The sequence below is a fragment of the Echiichthys vipera genome (assembly GCF_963691815.1).
Source record: "Echiichthys vipera genome assembly, chromosome: 4".
NCBI lineage: Eukaryota > Metazoa > Chordata > Actinopteri > Perciformes > Trachinidae > Echiichthys > Echiichthys vipera.
In genome coordinates this window covers 26,223,406-26,248,785 of record NC_139829.1, presented here as the reverse complement: position 1 = coordinate 26,248,785, position 25,380 = coordinate 26,223,406, and the positions used below count along the sequence as shown (strand labels likewise).

General features: G+C 42.4%; 1 protein-coding gene across 1 annotated transcript; it reads right to left on the bottom strand.

Moving 5' to 3' along the window:
• Nucleotides 1-1,221: 1,221 nt before the first annotated feature.
• On the bottom strand, nucleotides 1,222-24,015 carry LOC310946563 (rapamycin-insensitive companion of mTOR-like). The gene is made up of 37 exons (XM_083913064.1): nucleotides 23,940-24,015; nucleotides 23,767-23,814; nucleotides 21,495-21,592; nucleotides 19,102-19,166; nucleotides 18,682-18,813; nucleotides 18,384-18,447; nucleotides 17,128-17,254; nucleotides 16,796-16,965; nucleotides 16,389-16,456; nucleotides 15,741-15,808; nucleotides 15,127-15,209; nucleotides 14,557-14,644; nucleotides 14,262-14,352; nucleotides 13,531-13,597; nucleotides 13,260-13,340; nucleotides 12,982-13,082; nucleotides 12,631-12,796; nucleotides 11,916-12,017; nucleotides 11,782-11,828; nucleotides 11,561-11,696; nucleotides 11,251-11,450; nucleotides 11,023-11,149; nucleotides 10,622-10,786; nucleotides 10,015-10,091; nucleotides 9,812-9,890; nucleotides 9,541-9,650; nucleotides 9,368-9,455; nucleotides 9,135-9,227; nucleotides 8,940-9,046; nucleotides 6,984-7,213; nucleotides 5,726-6,824; nucleotides 4,221-4,480; nucleotides 3,546-3,752; nucleotides 3,281-3,433; nucleotides 2,900-3,023; nucleotides 2,650-2,788; nucleotides 1,222-2,558 (listed from the first exon to the last, which is right to left on the bottom strand). The coding sequence occupies exons 1-37, from the start codon at nucleotides 23,986-23,988 to the stop codon at nucleotides 2,478-2,480; spliced, it is 5,190 nt and encodes a 1,729-aa protein (XP_083769190.1). The 5' UTR covers nucleotides 23,989-24,015; the 3' UTR covers nucleotides 1,222-2,477.
• Nucleotides 24,016-25,380: the final 1,365 nt, after the last annotated feature.

Genomic DNA, 25,380 nt, shown 5'->3' with positions numbered 1-25,380 from the left:
CTGCACAAGGATGGACACAGAAAAGGAAAAGAAAGGGTCATGAATTTGGCTCCGTATGGTAATCATTAACCCAACTATGTACCTCAATCAGAAATGGGCCGGTGGGACTGAAGACAACAACAAAGTTGTGCAATATTTCTGAGCAATGCAAAGAGTGGACTATCCTATCGCAATGAAAGTCAACCTCCCTGTCTCAACATGTGAAAATCAACACGTCTGTTTTTACAAGCACTGCAGCTTGGCAAGAATTGTTGTTCGACTGTGTAATTACTTGACAGGACAGGAAGTCGACAGATGTTCTTGGATTAGTCGTTTTGTATTTTTTGTATCGAATGTAATTATTTTGTATGTGTGAATACTTCACATTAGCACTGTTTAGAGTCATTTAAAGGAACACACACTCCAGCTTTTAATATTATAGTTTCTTCAATAGCAGTATGGTGGCATCGCTGTAAAATGCAAAAAACAGTGAAAAAACATTGTGTTCAAACATTTCACATCATTTTTCACAAGTTATTTATGTTACGTAATTAAATCATGTCGCCTGTGGACATTTGAATGTAATGATTTCTATTTATAAGATAATGAATAGCACAAGTGTGTGACAAATGATGTCCGGTCATAACAAATACTTTCTCTCCACGAGTTTTCTTGATGTGGTTTTGTTTGGGAGCATCCTGCTCTAAATATCACTAACATTCATAGTCTCCTGACCCAATATAAATAAATAATATATAATTTCAGAGCTTCTTCAGTGTCATGGCTCCAACAGAATATTAGACATTTGAGACTTGTGTATGAGTCAATTCAAATAGAAGTTACAAATGAGGATAAATGAAGAACTTGTCAAACAGTTTGGGTATTTCAAATTTTGTTTTATTAACAATGCATCCCTTTGATAGGATTGTATGTTTCTTTAGGTCATCAATGCCCCAAAAACATACTGTACACATTATTCAAGGGAAACCACGATTCAGGCAAAAAAAAAAAATCTTTTTAAATTATGATACAGTCTTGAGGAAAAAATATAAATAACTTTTTTTTCTTCTCTGGTTGAGCTCACTCTATGGTACAGACATATAATAAATAGATCGGATCTGACATCACTCAGCTGATCTATGAATCATCTCTCTATGAGTCCATCTGTGTAGCAGCATTATAGCAAAAACAAGCCAATGGAAACACCCCCCCCCCCCCCCCGTTTCCTTGGAAACCTTGTACAAATCCTTTAGTCATCACACCGCCTCCCCTCCTCCATCTCAGCCAATGACAGACAGTGATATTGCAATGTGGAAACAGATTCAGGGGTAATTATATTCTGACAATGTCATGGCAGCATGTAATGGCAACCTATTATTATTATTTTTGTTTTACAAGCAAGAAACATTTTAAAGGTGACGTTACAACTTTGCCATGCTTGTTGCACATGCAGTGGAAGTGAAGCACAGAGGTAAGAAGGCGTAGAGTTGGGTGGCTGCTGAGCTTATGCGGGTTTTGGAGTCGTCTGTGAGCAGAGTTTGGTACTAAATCTGTAATGAATCATTCTACAGATAACTTGTACAGCTGAGCATCTTTCCAAAAGACCAACGCGTCTCCTGGAGGAGCTTACTAATAATTGAAATGGCTGAAGAAAAACATTAAAGATCCTAAGCAAATAAAGGATGGCATAAACTAGCATTAAATAACATGCTATTCTCCTTGTGTACTGAATAAGGGTGGCATATATAGTGCTTTAGAAAATACAATACTAGTGATGTTTGATTGTCTGAGATACAAGAAATAGAAAAGTAATTGGCTGTCTGTGCTGAGAAGAGGCTACAGGTTGTAGGAAGTGGTGAGGCAAGAGAAGCAAAAGCATGTTATCTGGCTAGAACAGATCACAAGTCAGGGTGGGATATGAACCAGGAAGGCTCCAGATACGTTTTAAAAACAGCAGGACCCTTCTGTAGTGTTTTGTTTCATAAGGAGAAAAGAACGCGGGGTCTGAGGAATCACTGGGTAGACACAACAACATGCCTTATTCATTTCATTACAGAAAGAACACCACCTCTGGAAAGAGATAAAATGTTAATAGAATTTCTTCTTTTTTTCTTGAAACACAACTTAAGTCTTTGTCTTAATGATCCAGCTTGTCCTTTAGCATTATGTTGATGTTTTATTGAGCGTTGCTCAAGATTGCCAATCCATCTGAAAACAGTATTTGGTTAAACTGCTCCCCCTTTTTCCTGTTTTAAAAAAAAAATAAAAAAGTCTTAAACAGCATTAGGCGTGTCGGGTTAAATTTTGTTTACAGATACCGACATCCTTCGTTTCGATGAAAGGTGAGCGATGACTCCCTCTTCCTTGGCTATGGTACTCTGTTCTAAACAACAGAAAGCCTTGGCAACCTTGTATCTTATATTCTCGCAGTCGTTTTTTTTCCATGTTTGTGAGGTCGCGGGACCAGGGCTGTGCAGGGAACACAAGGAGGAAAAAGATCAGGATTCTGCAGGAGGGTCACCGTCCTCTTCAACAGGTTTTGGTAGCTTCGTCAGGATTGCCTCTGCTTCCTCGTACATCTGAAAGAAAAGGAAAGAGGCCTGTAATACATGGGATTGCAAATATAAAGTTGAGTGTAAGAAAATGTAGGGGGGAGGTATACTGTCTTACCGACATGAATTGCACATCCTGGAAGAGTTCCTGTATGAAACGTCTTGAAGTCAGGCGAAACATACAGTGGGCTAAGAGGTGGGAAACCTCGGAGTACAGGCAGATGTCGTCAAACGCATAGGGGAACTTCTCCTTTATCCTGCAGGAAAAGGAGACATTTATAAGGCCTTCAAAAAACTTCAATTGTTCTGCAAATGAACGACCATCTCAGATTTTTTTATTGTAGAATAAAGAGGAGAGAGAGATTTACGTCAGTAGTCCCGTTTCGTGGCCTTTGGTTCCTACAGAGGAGCTGAGGTTGATGATGAGGCGAAGCACCTCCTTCCTCAGCAGGACTCGGGAGGCGGGGCCATCTTCTGATATCGCTTTGCTGCCTAAATAACACATAGGAATAAATATTCAATATTCACCACATCAAAGATACAATATTGAGCAGTCCCACTGAGCAATTACGTTTTTGTTTAGTTTGCTCCCACTATTATTTTTTATTCAATTTTGAGATCACGATTATTAAACACCATTACTCGTTGACTTTGGAAACACATCTATTGACAACATGTTTCTTTTGAAAATCCTGATGACGTCTCGAAAAACACACATAACTGCAGGTTGCAGTTACTCAGGGTCTTACCTATGACGATGTCAGCAGGTGTGGGTGTGCTACAGATTGAGCCTTGTGACACGGCAGCGTCGCTGCAGCCCGACACCCCAGAGAACTTGGACTGAGGCATGACCTCCAGACGATGGCCGCTCTGCCCTCCCCATGATGGGAAGTCGACATAGTCTGGGAGATAAAGATTGCGCATTATATTCTGCACTGAGTTTAAAGTATGGTAATGTGAACAGCTGAATGTGTGTGTGCGTGCGTGCGTGCGTGCGTGCGTGCGCCTGCTCACCTGTCCGAGGGTGTGTGCTGTTGATCTGTGGTTGTGTGGGGTATCCGAGGACGATAGCTCCTACACAGTAGAGGCAGTTTTCTTCAGTGTGCTCCTGCAGTCCCGTCTCTTCTGAGCCCACCGTGTGGTTCTGAGTGTCCCCTCGGCACACAATCAGCTCAGAGATACTGAACTGTTGCTTCAGTGCTGGGAGAGCAGGGCGATCACCTACAGAGGAAAAAAAAACACGGTGAGCACCAGGCATGGTCCGGTTACCGGTTTCAAGGTATACCACCGTTTGGAAAAGTCATGTTTTTTTTATGAATGGTCAGGTACAGAAAGTGCAGGTCAGGAATCCCATTCAGCATTATTAAATATATTTCATAGTAGAAGTACTTGTAGTGATATATGTATAAAATAAAAGACTTCTTCACATTAAGTAGACACACTGTACGACTGTTGTTGTTTTCTTGTGTACTTTTCTGCAAACTTGAATTAAAAAAATTTGGAAAAAAAATATATAAACAAAATACACTGTATTCAATGGAAAAAAAGTTTTTTTTCTACCCAAACATTTCTAAAGAGCTGCGATTGCAATACCTCCATATTTTTGCAAAAGGTTATCATACTGTCAGAATCTCATAGCTAGTGAGCAACCATCTGTTTCAAAATCTTTCTTCATAGCATAAATTTTACCGTCTCCATCGCCGAAGAGGAAGCGTTTCCGCTCTTCCGATGGCGGGCTGACCCTCTGCTGAAAGTAGGCCGAGTCTCTGATGTGGAACATATCGTTGATGTCCATAGGCAGTGCTAGGCCCACATAGTCGTCGCTGCACCCGTAGGTGGCACTGGAGACCATTGAGCGCACTGAAGAGCAGCGATGTAGAGTGCTTTGGTTGATGGGACTGAGTAGTTCCTCTTTGTCCAGAGAGGCAAAGCTAAGAGCCTTCAGAAACCTAGGGAGGGCAAGAGGAGAGGTGCATGAGAGGATCCGGGGGGAGAGACTGGGACAGAAAAAGGAATATGAGGAATATGTGGAAAAAAATGTCAGACTTAGTGAACAAGGAGTGAGAAGGAAGTTGGGATCACAATGGGCTCTAAAGCCCAGCACACTGCAGCAAGCTATCAGAGCAGCAGCTACAGGTGAACTCACAGCAGACGACACATGTGCATCCAAAGTGTGATACCACTGTCTTAAAGCAACCTGGAGTACATGGCATAGATTTAAAATACACTGAAGGACCCGAGCTTCTAAAGGATCGGCTGTGGGAAATAGCTATTGTGAATTTTTCACAACTGTCTTTCCTTTTATACACCAAACCATCGATAGATCAAAGAAATTAACTCACTTTTTAATGGCTTTATTATTTCCCCTCATAGAATGCCTTTTAAATAGTGTTCAAGAATGTCAATCCATCACCTCAAATGTAAAGTTATAATTATCAAATTATTATTAGGAGTAAAATAATAACTGAATACGCAGTGAGTGAGAGTTTAGAGCGTATGTGGTTCTACTTAAGCTCTTTTGTGTCAGAGCTAGAGCACAAACACTTCTCACACTAGAAGACATGTTCCCCCATATTCTGTCCTGTGTGGTGTCATTTCTTCACCCATCTTCAAATCTACATTATGGCACCTGTGTACTATTTACACCTCCAGGAAGATGTGCAGCTCTAAGAGGAGTGAACAACCAACAACTGACCAGTCTACATGGGACTTGTTCACATTACAGGGCTACAGGAGTCAAAGCAATGACAAAACAACTGCAGGCATAGAGCTGGAGCAAGGAAATATTTGTCTGGATCGGGGCTAGAAGCTACGTCTCTACTAAGGAGGACACGAGTTAGGTCCACCCACCACGGTGCGAGTGTTCTGGACAGCCTGCGGTATGGATTTAAGAAGCTGGGCTCTGGACAGGTATCCCTTCTATCTCTTATCCTGACAGACATAGAGGGTGCACAAAAAACACACTCACACCTGTCATTGCCCAGGTAGACAGACGTCTACCCCAGGGGCATTGGCTGCTTCAGCTACAGTGGCACAAATGTTTTGAGTTTTCCTCTAGAATGAGTAAACACACGTTTTCATTTATGCAACAACAAACATGAAATAAAAAAGCCATAAACACATTCATGTAGACAAAAGAAAAATAAATGCATATGCTTTCTGTCCTACTGTCCCGGTAGCAATGGCTGACTCACCTGCGAGGCGTTAATCTGGAATCCAGGCTGCCGGTCTTCATAGTGATGGTGTCAGTGAACAGCACGTCTTTGGCTGGTGAAGCCAACGCTTCACTGTGAGACAAAGACGGGTGTATCCTCTGCTGCTGCAGCCTCTTCAGCGTAGCGTAGCCCAGTGCGTCTCGTGGGCTGGTGTACATGAAGCTACAGTCGGCCAGGCTCTTGATGGTGGTTACTGAAGGAGACTTGAGAGACTGAGCTCGGCGGGGGAGAGTGTGCGAGGAGCCGGGCGGTACCAGAGAGACAGTGGACGACTTAGACGTGGACATGTGGTTGGTCTGAGCCTGGGGGGTGAGAGAAGAGAGCGTTTTGACAGTCTTGGCTGACACCACTGTGTTGAGGCTCACACAGTCAGAGGAGTCTGGTTCGGGATCGGGATTTTCGGGGTTTCCAACGGTTTCCCTGGATGGGCTGGAGCTCATGGAGCTGATGCCGCTAGTTGTGGTGTCCGTGTTAAAGCTCTGGCTGCGGCTTTTAAACTGAGTACCTCCGCCGCCACCTCCGCCCCCGCCCACATTGCCTCCACTGGACGAGGAACCACCGTCTCCTGCTAGACGCTCTCGGCTGCTCTGTTCCCTCTCCCGGCTGGGCTGCTCCCCGGCCCCATGCCCTCCAAGACCACTTAGTCCGAGGCCTGAGCCTCCTCCCCTGACCAACCTGCCGTCCGCAAGCTGCTCCTCAGAGCCCCCCCTGGTCCCGACAAAGGATGTCTCCAGGCTGACTGTGGGACTTTTCGGCATTCCCCTGCCATTAAACACAGGGGGGAAGACGTCCCCCTGGTTTGGGCTGTAGACAGAGGGCTCCGTCACGGTCCTATTCCGCCTAATATTCTTGAGTTCAGTAGGGGTGCGAGAGCCTGATGGAGTCTTGGGGTCACTGGTGGAGCGCAGTTTCTTGCTGGGGAGGGACAGGGAGTTGAGGAAGCGAGTGCGAACAAAGCGTGTGGAAGCCAGGATTGTGAAGGGGCTGCGGTCCTTGACGGGTTTGGAGTGTAGATAGAAAGAGGGCTCATCTGACTGGTCCAGAACATCACATTTGTCATCGTCGAGGATGTACATGTCTGAGAGCACAAGGAGAAAATTGAGAGCATAATGGGAGGATGAGAGTACTAATGTCTACCATAATTTCAAAAATATCTGATTACTATGATGGTGGAGCATCATAGATTCAACTAAAGTTTTGCCGTCAATAAAGCATAGTCAAAGTAAGTCCTACGTACTTGGCTGAGACTCACTCTCACTATTGTGGCGTGAGCTGGTGGATTCAGAGTTCAGACTGAGTGTGCTCGGTACTGAGGAGAGTTCAGAGGTCAGCTGTGCATCGACCTCTTCTGGAGTGACAGGCCACAGCGTCCTGCGACTGTGTCTGACTGCATCCCAGCCATACTGCTTTAGCACCTCACAACCCTGCCTGGTCTTAGAGATGACACCCAGCACATAAACACATGTCCTGTGGATAAAAAGAGGACCGTTAGTAAACACACAAAGTGTACAAATAAGTTCTGTTAACCCATCACATGCTTTCAGAAAAATTTGACATTGCTTGATCTGTTTTGTTGGAGAGAGGTTTCAGGTGAACATGATTAATCAAATGGAACTGAATAAAAGATAGGATGTCTTATGCCTCTTTGTGTTTTTGTTTACTCTATTAACATCAGGATCATGTTGGAAATACATGTTTTTTCTTTAACATTTTTACTTTTTTGTTATGTACATAATCCATGAATAGAAATAGAATTCTTCTCAGGACTGTGTAGGTGTGTATAATGTGTCTGTGAGTCTCCTGATAGCTTTGTTGCACAAATTACACCTAAATCATGCTTAACGGTAGATAGAGATTTGTGACCGGATAAATTCCTATAGAAACTCCGCCCCACTTTCAACCCAAGAGAGGTCTCATCAGCCAGAATAACTGAAACACCTGTGTGGGTGTTCAGAGGCTTTAAGACTAAGGGACCAGAATTCCCCAGTTTTTTTTAATGAAGACCTTACTGTCTGTGTGATTTCATGAATAAAGTATCGCCTGTGTACAGCTGTGTGTGGCCGCCATCTTCTGGATGCTATCTGTTCAACTTATACAACAATAAAAAAAACGCAGCGGTAATTTGAGCCCAAATTCTGCGGCTGTGGTACAGGCTCGAGTCAGGGTTTCACAGAAACTACGCAGGTTCATGAAGCTTTGTGCCCAAGCATAGCCCTAGATCAGAGGAGTTTCCAAATCACTGCTGGGATAGCAAAGTTGGTTGTGAAATAGTAAAAAAACTGTTTAATTGGTAGTTTTAGCAGTATTTTGCTTATGTATAGAGTAACATTATTTAAGGAGCTGAACTTGAAATTCTGGAAAATAAGTGGGCTCAGACTGCCTCCACGTGGTTCTCACCAACCGTTCCCCAACTTGTCAAATACAGACGCTTTGTCAGGGCTCTCTGCGTCTGATACCGACGCATAAGGCACTCACATGCATGCGCTATCCGTTTTCGGCTATCAAAACGAACAACAGAGAAACTCAGATTACAGCATACATAGAGGGAGAGTCAAGACTGGTAGAAAGAGGCTAAGTCACCAAACAAAAATGGCGAAGCTGTGGGTGGTATGACAGTAAAATCTGGTCTGCAATCGCCATGAGGCTAAATGGGGGGCGCACTATCATGGAAAGAGAAGAAGAAACGGGCCAAGTGCACCCAAAGAGCACCTGAGCAGAAACCATCACTTTAAGTGTAACGCCATCTGCTGGAACCCTCCAACAGCGCAGCTTCAGTTCAACTGTACATTCGTCATACCCCCAAAGCGCCGCCCTCTTTGATTGGTGTCCATGCCTCCTTCCATAGCCTTGTGGTGAGTGACTCCATTCTCTGCTTAGGACGCCATTACTCCACTATATCTTTACATAGCAGATATTTGTTTGCTGCTATATTAATGGTTTGAATGTTGATAACAGCTACTAAATTCTGAAACAAAACATTTCAAAAATCTAATAACTATATATCTAAAACTGTTTTTATGAATTTGGGGTGTTGCTGAGCTGCAGCATCATGAGCAGTTAATTTCTCTTCGTTTATTAATGCAATGATATTTTGAGCTGACCTCACCACCAGAAACCCGTTTACTATGATTTATATGTTCTTGCAGGAGAAAACCAAACTTTAAGGGGCATAAGTTGGAAATGATAAGCTTACCCTCGCACTGACAGCACATCACAGTGCTGAGCTAATGCAAGCATGTCAGGAATTACATTCTCCTCCTGCAGGAGATTCAGACCCCAGTTTGAAGAGCCTATGTTGCCCTGCAAAGAAAATGGCATACCATACACCATCAGAGCCATCTCTTTGTAACTATTATCATTATAGTCACTGATTTACTGTGATACCGACCAGGGCCCAGAGAGCAGCCTTCAGCTGTTTAATGCCCTCCCAGGTGTCCAGCATCGGGGAGCGAACTGTATAGCTGAGGTCAGGAACCACACTCTGGAGACAAACGGAAAAAGACAGACATTAGGAAGAAAGGTCGCTAAATCTCTATAACCCACTGCTCCCCAGAGAAATGAATGTAGAACATGAAACATTTGAAAAAACAGAGTATGCTGTGGGACAGCTGAAGCAGTTACCTGAGCCTCCAATAGATGACAGCCTGTCTTATCATGGACCAGCTGACCATACAAGTGCACAGGGAGATAGACATTTGGTCTTTGTAACCTGGAGACGCAACCAGAGAAATTAGGCACACACTCTTCGAGGCATCCTGTGGCTCGCCAGGTGACGACTAACTCCAGCTTCTCACCTTTGGTTGCTGCGTCTGACGTAGTTGTCTCCATCGACAGGTTTGCGGTAGGTTGTTAGTGCTTCGTTGAGCTGCTCCTCTATCAGGTCCACGTACTTAAGGTTGTATTCCTGCAATCAAAGAGGCATTTGGGTCAAAGAGTAAAACACAAATTAGTTAATTATCTATTAGTTTGTGGTCTCGTCAGAATTCTCTAGCCAAATTAAATTAAACGGGGATTGCAGATGATAATTTATTTTGCCGTGTGCCAATATCATAACAATAATAATACCTTCTGCCATTTGTCCAGCTGTTTGCTGACGTAACCCCTCTCATTGAGGTAGGAGAACCCTTTAGGAATGGACAGGAACCTAAAGAGCAGAAACAATGTGTATAGTGTATTCAAGAAGGCTGCTGTACAACACAAAAGACTGAAATGTGTCATATACTGTGAGCCATGTGTGATTAATTAAGCAGTGCTCTTTTTACACCCACCTGAGGAGCAGAAGTAGGCCCTTGTCTCCCAGGTGGGAGAGAGCTGGTTTCAGCTGGATCAGAGCATGGAGGTTGGCCTGTGAACCAGCACAATATACCAAGTCAGACAAACACCATGAACTCAATGTACCTGTTCCACAGATTATTATTAACCCTCTGAATCCTGAAACCTGCTGAATGGTTTAAAAGGCATGTAATCTTAAAAAAATCATATTATTAATTATAGCCAGAACCTGTAAAAGCAGAAAGCATCACCATATTTCCTTGAATGAATCATGTGAGATGATTCTTCCGTTAGGAAAAGACACCACATCTATGTATAAAATAGTAAAATATTTCCTTTAAATCAATTCAATCGACATGTCTCATTTAAAATGTTAAAAAACAAACTGTTTGCAATAACCAAAAAGAAATTCAGCACTCCTCAGCACAACTGGAAAGCCACGAATTACTCGGCTGAGACAGTAACAGTCACGAAGAAGAGGACAAGAGAGGTTAGGCATGAAATAGATTTTTTCTTTGGATGATGGATTGCATATGAAAAATACAGACTCAGTGCACAAGGACCTTATGGCAGTACAATTTTTGTGTGTTCTCAAGCAGTCACCTTGTCTTCGCAGGCCTCGTCCAGTATGTCCAGAGCCTCCATGGACACAGCCTTGCTGTGGTCGTGAAGCTGTGTGACCAGCAGCTCCATGCCCCAGCTGCTGAAGAACTCCACGCTCGCACGCAGCAGCACACGGAGGTGTTTGGTGGCGTACAACCTACACACCTGTTCGGCAGGACAGGAAGCATTGTGGGAGAAAAGGGTGACATAAGGTTGCTAATAGCGGATCTTGTAGGTGGAACAATGCCGTGATGAGTGCATTATTGTGTATCTAATGACTCTATAATGTGATATCTAATATTTTAAACAAGTTGGGGTAATTGACAACTTGTGAACATGTACTGCTTTTTAAGAAATATTTTCTTATATGCAACGGCCTCTTGTTGTTGTGGCTGTCTTACATCAGTAGCAGCAGTGAGGATCTTGGAGAGGATCACTCTGGCCAGGCCGTCTCTGCTGTAGTCCAGTGTGGATACAGCAAGTTTCAGCACAGCGTCCTGGTTCTTCACAGAACACAGATTCAGCAGGCTGCGAAAACAAAAAACAGGAGTTGTCGGCAGAGCTTTAATAAAATGTGTCAGTTTATCCAACATTTATTCCGTCTTACATTCCTTTGTCGATACACTCACCACTGAAACAGGCCACATTTCTCCAGCAGTTTGACACCCTGTGGGTGTGCAGAGAGTGTCCCCAGGAAGAGGAAGTAGTGTTGGCTTAGTGTGGTGAGCAGGCCGTTACTCTGCAGACAGCGCTCAGGCTTCAGCCCTGAGGATGAGGAGAGCCATGACACCATGTCCCTCACCAGGTCCTCCAGGTAACCTTGGCCGTCCTAGTGACCGTGTGAGCAGGAGAAAGAGAAGGCCGACAGGAGAGGCATGTTAGAAAGCAACAAAAAGTAATAACAGGAGTATGTTTTTGTGTTCGGCACACTTCTCTTACCTCATCCGATTCCATGAGGAACTCAATAAACTGACAGCCGACCACAGTGAGTTGTCTGGCCTTTGGGTGATCCAATGCCAGCCCTGCGTACAATTTACTACTGGGCTTATAAAAGTACAGCAGCCTCCGCACAAACCTGCATCACACAGAAGACAAAATGTATTTAAAACAAGGTGTCAGAGAGATAAGCATTTCAAATTGATGATATGAAGGTGTCTTACTTGTGCATATGCTCATCTTTGTTGTTCCTGAGGTTTACATGTGGCCACTGGGAGAGAAAAGAAAATACTTAAACATTAGACAGGAAAAACAAACTGAAATCAAGGTCTGTGGTGGTGCATGAGAACAGCCTGACCTTAAGGATGGTGGCGATCAGCAACCAGTTCCACTCCAGGTTCTGCTTGTGATTGAGAATGTGACTGTCTCTCAGGTTCATCATCAGTGCTTCTTCAGTGTCCTGAACACAAACACAGAAAACGTGGATTTGACAATGTGAAAAATATAAGTACAACATAATGACGTTTTCTTAATTGTGCAAAATGAGCCCAATAATAATAACAACAACACAGCAACATCAGTTTTGCCCCAATTTAAGTAACTTTTTTGGAACATCTGCTTTACATTGTGCCAAATAACACAGCTGCCCTAGATTGTACTTTTCTGATGTCATGTCACCTAAACCTACAAAATTTCATTCAACTACATGAAATTTAATTTAGAGCCATAATAGATGTACATTTTTTCCATCTCTGATACGCGTTTCACAAGTTTCAACAGGGTCAATTGCGTCGTTGCGACCCTAGCTGCTCTGGCCCCTACATAAAACCCTTTTGGAAGTGAGTTGTTTTTTCTTTTTAACCTGTGATGGAAACTAGCTGTTTCTGCCTTTTGAGCATTCATGCTAAGTCACCCAGCGCAGACCTTTGTACTGAGCAAACAAAGATGAATTTGATATCAACTGTTGGCAAGACGCTTAAGAAGCTTATTTCCCAAAATGTATTTCTTTAAACTACTTTGAAGAGAGTAGCTACACTTTAAATCTGGAATCTGAAAAACATGTTCATATTTACCTTAATGGCGTAGATGTCCCTGTGGACACGCGAGTGTGACTCTCTGCGGTTGTGTGAAGACACAGACTTGCGGATGATTTGGTCCAGGTACAGACTGTGTGGTTTCAAACCTTTCTTCTTCTTTTCATGGAAGCGCTTCAGATTGTTGACTGCTGCACTGGCCCGACTGGAACATAACAACAAACATGAGGGATGCTTGGACTTTTCAGAAACTTGGTTTAAAATATTTAACATGCTATACAACATATAGTAATGATATGTAATGTCTATTGTTTACTTGTAATATCCTACATTTGGTAGGAGTGAAAATTATTTTTGTAAGGGAAAACATGCAAATCTGAGTGTGCTCACAGTCGTTTCTGCTGTGCGATGTCAAAGGAGGCCGCCATGTTGATGAGGGTGGGGAGGCAGTGCAGGTGGTGACTGTGGGAATGGGGAAGGATGGTGTTTGCCTAGACAAGAGAGGGGCGTGTGGAGAAAAAACAGAAGACGCTTTTAGTATGAGAATCAAAATAACTCACACAATCACCAATATTAGTTTCTTATTTAGTTTAAAAGATTTCAGGGTGGCAAACAAAACCTTTTTAGCTTTCTTAAATAAAAAGATATGTTTTGCAATTTTATATTACCATGTGCAGAAGTTCTCCCAGGAGGATGGTGGCTCTCACACCAAGCTGATCATCGCTACTGGTCACAACTTCGACAAGACCCTGTGGTGACAAAGGTGAGGATAGAGAGGAAGATATGGTGTAATGGCAACATTGTGTTAAACTGTAACAGAATACAATATGAGAGCACATGACGTGAGATACCCATAAAAATCATTCAAGGAATATCTTTTCTCATAAATAAGCCCTTAGGTAAAAAAACAAACAAACAAAAAAAACAGTATCAGCTCACCTCTAACAGCCCACTGCTGATGAAGGCGGAAAGAACAAATGCCAGGTAGTTGTCCATCAGATCAGGTCTAGTGAAGCAAAGAGAACTAGAATTAACGCCTTGTAAGTCTCTGCCAACCAGTGAAGTTGCAGTTTACATCCAAATCTGTCCAGACTTATGTAGTGACATAAATGTAGTTAAGACTTTGAAGAGAAAATGGGTATTTTTGGTGAAATGGAAGCTGTAATTATATTGACACTTAATCATTTCCATGCGTCAGTTCCCCACGATTGATGTAAAGGTGGAGTGTTTACTGCAGATTTTGTCAGATGAAAATATTCATAAACAGTTGGGAAAAAATAAATCTCCAAGGGGTGATGACGTATAATCAAGAAGCATTCAGGCAGCGGCCCAGATCATTTCAAGTAATGTGAGTACAAACGGGCCTGGGTGGGGGAAAATCACCCTAAAGCGCAGGGCACGGTACGAATTGACAGTGTGAGTGCGCCCACAGATGCTTTACACACATCTTCCGCCCGAAAGAACAAAAGACCTATACTTACCTATAACAAATGTCATCACTTCACCTTATTAGACATTTGTATAAAATGTTGTCATTATTAAGGTAGGAATTATTGAGTTAAGGCGTCAAATGTGTTTTGTGAGGTCAGAGTGACCTTTGAAAACCAAACTTTAATCCTCATCCTTTAGTCCAAGTGGATCCATTTTTATTCTTTCATATCATCACTCACCTAGAGCGGGCCCGATGGGGTAGGATGACTTTGGCCTCAGCAGCTAGAAACCCATCAGACAGTCTCCAGGTGTCCTGGAACCTGGCTGGGTCTGAGGACAACCAAAGCAAAGATTAGCTTATTCTTAGTAGAAAAGCATTTTAGTATAAAACTGTCATTATGATCATACGCCACAAAGCCAAACAGCAATTACATATGAAGTGCTGTATGTAAAAACACCAGTAGGTACCCAAGGTCCAAGGACAAAATAAAAAAGATAATTCTGATACAAAGATACAAAAGATGTTTCTCTCACCAACACTTAGAAGAGCTTCCATGAAGTCTTGAGTTACAATGGGCACAGGGAGCCTGAATATCTCATATAACACCTCCAACAAGCCTTTCTGCAAATGACATCAGGGCAACCAGATTCACATTTGATACAGCACAAACCACATTTACTAGCACTCAAAAGAGCACTTGGAATAGCTCAATGGTGCGGCTGTGTTACTTGAAGGTGGTCCTAATCTTTCTGGGAATCCGAAGGAAACAGAGTTTGATATATGATCATGGGGGGTGGGTGGATGTGCTGATGTGCTACGGTAAGCGTATTAGTATTATTAAAGTGACTTCCATGACACTTTTCTCTCCTCCCTCCACCTTCATCAGTCATGTACCTTTTAATGTATGTTATTAACTTAACTTCTTCCCTGGAGTCCTTGAGCTTTCTAGTCCAGTAGGTTTCTTTGTATCGCTGATGTGCCAGTTGCCGTTTATATTCATAGTATCATTACTGCTTCTATTTGTACTATTCACATCATTCTAGTATATCCATAATTACTACTAGTCCTATTTCTATTAAAAATAGAACTGTTTCAATACTCACCCTAACTTCCATATTTGGTATACAAAGTAAGCCAATTAAAGACTGGATCCCGGAATTTCCAGCCTTGCATAGGTTGATAATGCCTAAGTAAAGAAAGAGACAAAAACGTCACATTGAACAGCAAAGCACAAGTAATGTAAAACAATCTAGTCCATGTATTTACAATTCTCCATTAAAGGTCCCATATTGTAAAAAGTGAGATTTCCAGGGCTTTTTTTTTAATTATACATATACATTATGAAGGTTGAGATGCTATATAAATACAGTATCAAAACACTCTGTTAGTACTTCTGTCCGGTTTTCACGTCACAGCTATACTAAATATAGGTAGAGAGTGCCACTACAGTGCAGTTAGTCATTCCCCAACTATAATGACTGACCAATCGAAGCTGACTGGGCTTTTTCAGGAGGGGGTCTTAAAGAGATAGGCGCTAAAATTGAGCGTTTCAGAGTGGGGGTGAATACAGACAGTGTGAGATAAAATAATTAATTTTTGAACATTAACGCATGTAAATATGATTTAGTAGAAACCAGAAATACAAGTTTGAACCTGAAAAATAGCACAACATGGGACCTTTAGATAACTATGTTTAATACTGCATCCAAGTCCTTACCAGACCAGGAGCGGAAGGCTGCCACTATGGCCATTCTGCTCGACAAGAAACGGGCCTCTCTGTCCTCCCTGCAAATATGAAAACAGACACACACATTAAAAACAGCACACAATGTTCCATAAACATAACATCATTAGAGAGAGAGAGAGAGAGAGAGAGAGAGAGAGAGAGAGAGAGAGAGAGAGAGAGAGAGAGAGAGAGAGAGAGAGAGAGAGAGAGAGAGAGAGAGAGAGAGAGAGAGAGAGAGAGAGAGAGAGAGAGAGAGAGAGAGAGAGAAAAGAGAGAGAGAGAGAGAGAGAGAGAATGCAGCAAAGGGCCGCAGGTCAGAATTGAACCTGCGCCGCTGCAGCGAGTACTTTTATTTAACCCCTGAGCCAACAGGCGCCCATAAAAGCAAATTTTTCAGTCACTTTTAGGTTTATTGTGACTTCATCTGCGTCACATCCTCAGGAAAGTCACTCTGGAGTCGAGAAGCCCTGATAGCAAGGGTCATATCACAGAAACACAATACAAACCCTTAACTTTCTCATTGCATGGTGTTACCAATATAGGAACACAGCAAACAGTAAACAGAGGGAATGTCAGAAGAATATCTTTTTGTTTCTACTGTAACAGTGACACTCTTCATACCCCCACACACACACTCACTTGAGTTGCCCTTCAGCCGTGTCTGCGTTGTGACGGTAGTGAAAATCAGTGAAAGGCGCAAGGATTTGCTGAAGAAACCAAAACAAACAAGAGAGGGATGAGTACAAAATACAACAGATTTTAAGGCTCTTCATTAAGCATTCTTAAATATTCCCACGAAACAGCTTGCAATAATAATTAACCTGCCTCACATCTCAAATGACATCCATGTGGTTAAGACTGTGGTGATGAGATGCTCCTGTCCCAGGTGTCTGTTTACAGACAATGAGGCTTTAGAGAGCTGCTGTAACTGATTACTATAAGCTCCATGGGAAAGAGACGGGCAACCTACGGCTGCTAATCCTGACTGGAGTGACTGCCAGCAAACTGGCTCATTTTAAAACCTCAATTCATATCTGTGTGTGTACCTCCAGTTCGACGTCAACACGCACATACTGGCGGGTACGTGGGTGGTTGAGTAGATGGAGGATGGTGGTGATCAGAGCTTCGTTGATGCGACTCAGCTGACAGTCAATCACACTCTTCAGGATGGTGCTGAGGCCTCCACGTTTGGCCACCACTTCTGGGTTCTTCAGAGCTACACAGTCAGCCACAAGAAATAGAACAAATATCTTCATAACAAAGTATTTTAAGAAGTATTTATGTCCACTAAGGTCGCGACTTCCCAAAGGCTCCCAGCGAAGCCACTGCGTGTGCAGAATTAATGGATCATCTCCATCTCAAAGAGCCAGAAACTCACCTAGCTCACATACGATGGCAATGGCTGCGCGGACCATGCGGTCTCTCTCCTGTAGTCCATCAGTGCCCACAGCAATTAGAGAGTTTGCAACAGAGGAGGGGAACAACATTGCATTGACCGTGATAATCTAGACAGAGGGGGGAGAAGAGGAAAACATGAGGCATCGAACAAGTCCGGACAAACAGAGGCAGAAAAATAACTACAATCTTTTTAATGGCCATTTTTTCTCAGACTAGACAAAGAAGATATATTTTTGAAATGCAAAAACATTATCTGAAAGGTATTATGAGTGTCACATATCTCAGAAGTTAGAGGCTATATGTCATAGAATGGACTATGGTTGTTAGATGCCAGAATTTCAAACTTCAATAAGAATAACTTTCTCTGGGGAAGGCAGTAGCTCAGTCCATAGGTGACTTGGCTGGGAACCGTAAGGTCGCCGGTTCAAGTCCCTGTGTGGACCATGTATGGAGAGTGGACTGGTGGCTGGAGAGGTGCCAGTTCATCTCCTGAGCACTGCCGAGGTGCTGTTGAGCAAGGCACCAAACCCCCAACTGTTCGGGGCGCCGGTCACTGGCAGCCCCCTCGCTCTAACATCTCTCCTTAATTGCATGTATAGGTCCTGTCTGTGCATGTGTGTATTTTGGGCCTGTGTGTGCAACATGTATAATGATAAGAGTGAAAAAATTCAATTTCCCCGTTGCGGGATAAATAAAGTAATTCTTCTTCTTCTAAACACAAAAAACTACTTTTTTGTTACCAACCTGCTCACAGAGCTGGTATAAAAAAAGTCACTGAACACATACCAACACAGTTATAAAAATGCTGATAGTAATTAACATTATTATTACTATTTTTCAAAGCTTTGGTACTTTCAATAATATAGACGGTATAATGAACAGAGCTTGTATCATTTTAAACATGTGGTATGGAAACATATTGACACGTTTGCCAACCTTAGAACGAACATGGGTTGTATTACTGCCTGAATAGAAACCTGGCCCAGACCGTGTGTACGTGCGTGTGTGAGAGTCAATGTGTATGCGTGAACAGAGTTTACAGTAAACTACAGAAAGGGCTATAAATAACCTCGCCTGCAGACTCGTACAAACCGTCCACACACTGACATTGCTGCTAACTCAATGATCTTTCTGCTGGCACTAAGGCTGAGCAGTGAGGGCAGAGGGCACATTTTTTTAGAACTACGACAGTGATTGAACCAATTAAAGTATGGGGGAAAAAACATATGATCTTACCTTTCGTACTAGTCTCAGAGCCTGAGTCCTCTCCCCCTCATTGCTCTGCTGGATGTCAATGCATCTAAACAAGCACACAAGCATAATTAGTCATCGTGTCCTTTTCTTAATACCACCGCCAGCAAGTAGGAGAGCTATAAATGTGTCAGCAGGAGAAAAACAAGAGTGACTGAAGCGTAACATTTCAAATTAATTGACTTTGGACTTCCCATAAAAAGGAATATTTTTTGACCCACCAAATGAGCAGCTAAACAGGGCTTTTTTCCACCTGACTTGTGCGGCCAGAGCAGGATCTCACCTGGCTATCAAATAGTCCACCTGTAGTCTGAGGACCTTCTGCAGCACGGTGGTGTCTCTAATGAGGTAGCGGAGCGCCCGCAAACCTGCAGCACGCACTTCCTTGGCCTCATTCAGTAGAGCTAGTCGCAGACTTGAGGTTAAAAAATAAAACAATTAGATAAGCTTAACATTGCAAATTGGGCACGACAAAAGATTTACTGAGACTTCATAAATTATTGTAATTTCCTGAGTGCTTTTACAAACATGATGATTTCTGATTCCAACTAATGCTCTCAATGCAAAATATTCCAGCTGATTAGCCACATGATGTGACTTACAAAATCACATGGCTGCATAAATAAAACTAATGGATTGAAAACATGATGATAAAAAGTACACGGTGTACAATAAGCAGCTACTGGCTGCTGACAACACTTACCAAATGATGATTTCTTCATATGTAAACCCAAAGTTTTCCTCACGGTGGCTAATGCTGCATAGCAGCTATAAAACAGAGACAGAACAAAAAGTAAAATACTTGATTCATACAGGGAATGCATTAACAGGACTTTGGTCAAGGATAAAAGTAAGCCTAGCACGGCCATTGTGGTAGAACCAGAGCTCCTAAAAAGGTGTTCATAGGAGAGTTCAGCTGCAAAATGACACCATCATTCATCTGAGAAGCTCTAATGTTTCACAGTGTTTTGGTCAAAAAAGCATCAAACTAACTGCATATCCACTCTAACAGACAGCACAACACTTTCCTGTGGTTGCTGCAGGAGCCATGCAGGTGTGTTTGTTGTATTTTATCACTGGTCTGTTACATGCTGTTTTGTTTGGAGTAGGTGAATCGCTCGTGACTGGTTAATATTGTGCTTTCACTGGTGTTAGATGGTGGTTATAACCACAAAAGCGTCGGGGCAACACATCCACGCTTGTTTGAGTGCATGTGCTTGATTGATATGTTTAATGTATGTGTTGGATATATATTCAAATAATAGAAGGTTTGATAACAGAAAGTTAGAAAAATAAGACATTCTGTTGTATTCTTCTGCTCATAGCCTGACTTTTTGTTCATGCCATGCCTGGCAATGGACCCTGTTTTTAGCACAAATTGCCACTTTTAGCATTTCCCTCACCACAGTTCCTCCATCATTAACAGAGGCCCACACACAGCTGCTGTGTACAAGATTCCATTTCTATGTACACAAAGGCAGTTCATTTTAAAAACAATCTCAGTCTAAAACTCATTACATGCGCGAAGCAATGAGCTCCTTTCGGGCGATGGATAGTGCTATTTCAAAACTGCCAAGTTTCTTATAGGCACCCTGGCGCTCCATCACAGTAGTTCAGTCTACTGTTGCCTGTTGATGCCTGTGAGTGAATTCACAGGTACTTTTGTGTGAGTTTATGTTTAAAGCTGGACATGAATCTCCTCTCTTCATCATAAACCACAGAGGAAAGAAGGAGGCGAGGCAGAGCATGATAGGATGGGTGATAAGAGGCATGGTGAGTAGGGGGTTGTTTGAAACCAGAAGAAGGCAGGAGGAGAGGAGAAGGGGAGAGAGGGGCTTGTGACACTCTCTGGGGGGACTAGGTCACCCTCACTATGCTTGAACCCTTATAAGGAATCAGATAGACTGTGCTCTCACAGACGTGTACGCACAGATAAACACACGCCTCGACACAGCTATTACCCTCCTATTAGTTGTAAACAAACGTGTTAGGTGTATGCCAGGCCCACACACAGCCTTCAGCCATACAGCGGTGACAGACTGTCAGACCTGGTTTAGGGCAGCAGGGTGCTCAGCATAATATCAGTGGCCAGGGTTTTGTAAATGGCTTTGACATTTCTTAATGAAGTGATTGTCATTTACTCATTTTCTACACTCTGGTATTACTGTTCAAAATATCAGGAAGGCTCGAGACTATGCAAGCATGTGTTGGGTGGCAGAGGCAGAAAAACACCCTGGAGAACTAGTCCATCACATGGCTGACGCAGGACATGTCGGCACTAAGAAAAACACTAAAATCTAAAACCACTGTCAACATGAGAAAATGACTTTCGTCTGCACATTTTTTATAATGTTTTTATTCGCACTGAAACTCCAAAAGCAATAAGGAAACTAATTCTGTAATGCTTCCTCTTTTTTAACTTGTAAACAATAAAACTAGGCATCACAGATGTCACCTGCTCAGATGTGCGACAGACACAGCCCAGTTATTCATGGTGGTCTCAGCATTTTAAATGTCTGTTCTGATGCCTCCTACAGTCCATGATCTTTCAGTTTCAGCGACGTGAGAAATCTGAATGCACGTCGTACAGTATGTAATGGGTGTACACAGTGCAAAACTGAGACAGGACAGGTTGTAGCATCTAACAGACCAACAGAATACATTTGGGAATAAATATGAGTTACAGAAATTAGAATTTCTGAGGCTCGTAGGAGCATTAACTAAAGATTAGAAATCTCTGTGCTGCTCTGGATGCACGTTGTTGTGGTCAGAGTGTTTTATCATCCCTAGAGCTCGTGTTACATTCACTGTCAGCATCACAATGACAGGCCCAGCTAGGCCTGCTGGCAGCAACACCCAAGAGGAGAGGATCAAGGAGAGGTTAGTGGTGACACTACAGAGGAGTGGGAGACCAGCTTATCAGTCTTTACAGATATACGAACAGTGAGTCATGCTTTTTGAAAAGATGCATGTTGGTATCCATAGCTTCCACATGGCTTTTAGGAGATAACAACTAATTCTAAGTCTCAGAGAGAACACTGCCTACATTGACAAATAAAACACTGGGATATAAGCACCATAACTTGACAGCAGTACCTTTATGAAGTTGTTCAGGTGGCCCAGTTTTCGCATGTTACTGACTCCGTGTGGTTTGGCCACATTTTGAAGGATTTCACGGAAGTTTTCTGATGGTTCTGCCAGAAAAAAAAAAGGAAATACAATGTAACTAAGACAAACATTAAGCCATATTGCCATAATATCGGTCAATGAACCGTAATTTATATGTTGCAGGAAGGAAGTTGGTTTATCAGGTCGAACTAATTTAGAGTTTACAGTCAAAACAACGGCTAGACAGTAAAAGCAAGACTTGAGCAGGGAAGTGGGTTTTTTTGTTTTGTTTTACCGTTCCTTTCAACGATTACATGCTTCTGTAAGGCTTAATGTTCTTCACAAATGACAAATGTTTTTTAAAGCAGATGGAGTAGTTTGCATGGAAACAAGTTCTATTTCAAACAAAAAGATAAATGCTGCAGAAGCTATGAACACACTAATAAATCTATCCATTTATTTGTCACATTAAATCATATAAAATATATAATTCCAGTGAAAAGGAAAGTAGTGCAAGTTAAATTCCTTAGCATTTCAGTTGATACCTAGAATTTCCTTATGCGTCTCAGGTGAAACATAAGCCGTTTCTCAATACTAAGTATTCTAAGTTTGGACTTGTGGGCTTAGTAGTGTAGACTTTGCAAGTTCGACTCGGGAGTCCACACTCCAGAAGACACAGCACAGCGTTAATGTGAAATGCATTCTGGGATAGCTGGCTGTCCTAAGAACACAGGTGCATCCTCGACAAAATGGGTGGAACAAGTCCCATCCAGGCATTTGGACTGTACTTGGCGAGATGCGGCCTATTGAATTGGAACAGTACTTGACGTTTCACAAGTCCGCCAGAACACAAGTACAGACAAGAATGCAGATTGAGAAACAGCTATTCTCTGCATTGCCTTTATCACCACTGTACAGTATGCAGCTCAGGTGAGGCCTCTGGCGATGTGGACACCAAGGTTTTTGAAGTTGTCCACTCTATAAAGGTTCCATCTCTTCTTCTTCCCAAAGTCCACTGTCATCTCCTCAATAATGCTGATGTCATGAGTAGGTTGTTGTCCTGACACCAGTGGGTCTGGTCCTCTACTTCTTTCGAATGGCCTTTTCTTGATGTTAAACACTGAACTGTGGTCAATGAAAAGCAATCTCATATAAGTTTCCTTCTTTTCCAGGTGAGGTAGAGTGGTGTGGAGGATGTGTGCCACTGGGTGGTAGTCCTTCAGGCAGGCTAGTCTTTTTTGCTTGGGCACAGGAATGATGGTGGCTTCTTGATGCATGTGGGTATGATGCTAATAATATTTTCTCCTAAGCAACAAAGTTCACCAAAGGATGAGGCGGATTTAGTTTCCATCTTCCAAATAGTAATAACTATCAGTAGTTAAGAATAACTTAAATCTAGGGGGAGAAAACTAGTGCAAAACTACTTTGCTAGCACTGAAACAATTATAGGACAGAATGCACAAATAAAACAATAATACACAACGATTGATAATCATTTTCAGCCTATCACATATAACCAGAGGTTGATTAAAAATCAGTGACTCTACATGCATTGTCTCTTGCAAATTGATTTGGACTTGCATACAAATGTAGGGCTTCATGATCATCCTCCTCCCATGCTTGTGCTTGGGACTCGTATCATGTCAGTGTGCCTAAATACTGTTTGTTGCATTCATCTGCAATTTCGGTTGCAAAATATCCCACGGTTGCATTATGAAAATCAGCCGGTGCTCCATCTAAACAAACTGGTGATGTACTGCAGCTGCTCTTGCTGTTGTTGTTGTGCTGTTGCAAATCTGAGCAGGGTGTGCAGCTGTGTATCCGAGTACCACTGGAAAGAAGACACCCTGCGCTGTCTAAATGCTACTCAGCTAACAGCCGTGAAACCCAATTTCTCACACCGCCAGCGATGACCAATGCATGACTACAGCACTTGTGGCTGGTCAGCTAAATAACAGGCTATATATGCCCACTCACACCAATCAAAACAACAGAGCGTCGTCATGGCTGGTTAGCTGTGGCAGCTAGCTATGGCTAACTCAGCTAGTTAGTTAGCTCGCTGCCGCCTGTTATTATGATATCGCTAGCAATGTTATTACACGAAACAGAAAGGGAAGACTGACGACATTACTACAGCCATGACAGGACGAGTGCGCCGACCAACTGGCCTTTTTAATTCACAGGGCTAGTGTTTGCAGAAGAGCCCCTCATCCATTTTGAACAATAATCGCTTTGAGGGGGATGTGATGAAGCTGCTTACCTCTGGTCAGATCCAGCGGTACGTTCTCCTCCCCGCTGTCATTGCGACCTGTCAAAAACACACACCAAGGACACAATGAGGGGTCACGCCCGGGTCATCACGTGTCTGAGAAAATCTAGTTTTGTAATATGCCGCAATTACAGCTATCATTGCATCGAGTTTTTTAAGCTTACCTCGCATCCGAAGACTCCGGATAGGACGGCCGCGGAAGCTGGCCGCCATGTTTCCAGGAACATACACAACACCGGAAACTTCGCGGCTTCTCGCGAGAAAGTGAAACGGACAACGGGGGGTTTTGGACGAGCCTCTGGTCTCTCCGCAGTGTAGACCTGTTTTTTTCTTTTGTTCTAATTTTTTTTATCAACCTTAAACTTGAAGATGTATCAGTGTGGCTTTGAACAAAAAAATCAAATATAATCTATACTTTGATTTCCGTAGGTCTAAGTCTACATGTTTTTGTTCTTGATTAAGTTGTTGTATTTGGGGTAACAAAGTAGACTACAACAGCCTACAAAAATATGTTGCATGAATGCTGTCTTTTATTGAAGAGTAGGCTATTATGCTATGTATTTAGGTCTATTAATACCTAAACGTGTGGGTAAATGAAACTAGAACAATTTGGTGGGATTTTGATTGGCCTTTGAACCAAATGAAATGTAAATCTGGTAGAGTCACACCCTACATTTTACTGTGTGGGTGATGAGGCATTTCTAAACTACAGTGTACACGGCACTTTATCAGGAGTTTATTCTGTTACACCAGTGTAAAGCAAAGTTTCCTAAAAATCACCATTCTCTTAAGATTACGTTGTGTTCGCATGTCGGCAAAGGATCAATATAAAATCATATGACTCGCCGTGTATTGAATGCATTTGTTGACCGTTTTGTTGCAGTTTGCATGTTTGCTGGAATTTAGAAATGCAGTCTAATGGTGATAAAAATGTTTATAACAGTTTGAGAACTACCTTATTATGCAGTACAAATTGGGAAAAACTACAAGGTAACTGAAATGTTAAAATGACCATCTAACGAGTCAAGTAAAAAAGTTAGCCTATGTGAAATCAAAAGTAAATTTCATATAGGTTAGGAACACCTTAGGGTTTAAAATTGTGTTTATACAACAATAGTGTCCACTATACTATAGAAAGTCATGATAACCTTTTGAAATTGTCACCTTTTTTGTCACAATCATGGTTGGAAAGGTGCTTTCAAAAGAGCTCTGGGATAAAGTTGTGGATAGGAACAAGTTTGGAGAAGGATATAAAAAGATATCAAAGGCTTCAACTATCCGTCTGAGTACCGTTCAGAGTATTGTCCAGAAGTGGAAGCCATATGGCACCACCCAGACCTTGCCTAGATCGGGCCGCCCCTCTAAACTGGATGATTGAGCCAGGAAAAGATTGATCAGGGAAGCTAACAAGACGCTCATGTTGACCTTGAACGAGTTACAAGTCTTAATGGCAGATATTGGTCAATTGGACAATTTCACAAGTTCTACATGTATGACAGGGTGGCAAGAAAAAAGCCTCTTCTGAAAAAAATGTCACACAGAGTCTTGTAAAAAAAAACATAATGAAGATTCTTATGCCATGTGGCAAAAGGTTGTATGGTCGGA

Bases quoted from the DNA above. Each gene is read 5' to 3' on its own strand.
- LOC310946563 (XM_083913064.1), bottom strand. From the start codon at position 23,988: ATGGCGGCCAGCTTCCGCGGCCGTCCTATCCGGAGTCTTCGGATGCGA. The intron at 15,210-15,740 runs GTAAGGACTTGG...TTCTTTACTTAG, and splicing joins AGCCTTCCGCTCCTGGTCTG to GCATTATCAACCTATGCAAG. The intron at 10,092-10,621 runs GTGACTGCTTGA...GCTGGTTCACAG, and splicing joins ACGAGGCCTGCGAAGACAAG to GCCAACCTCCATGCTCTGAT.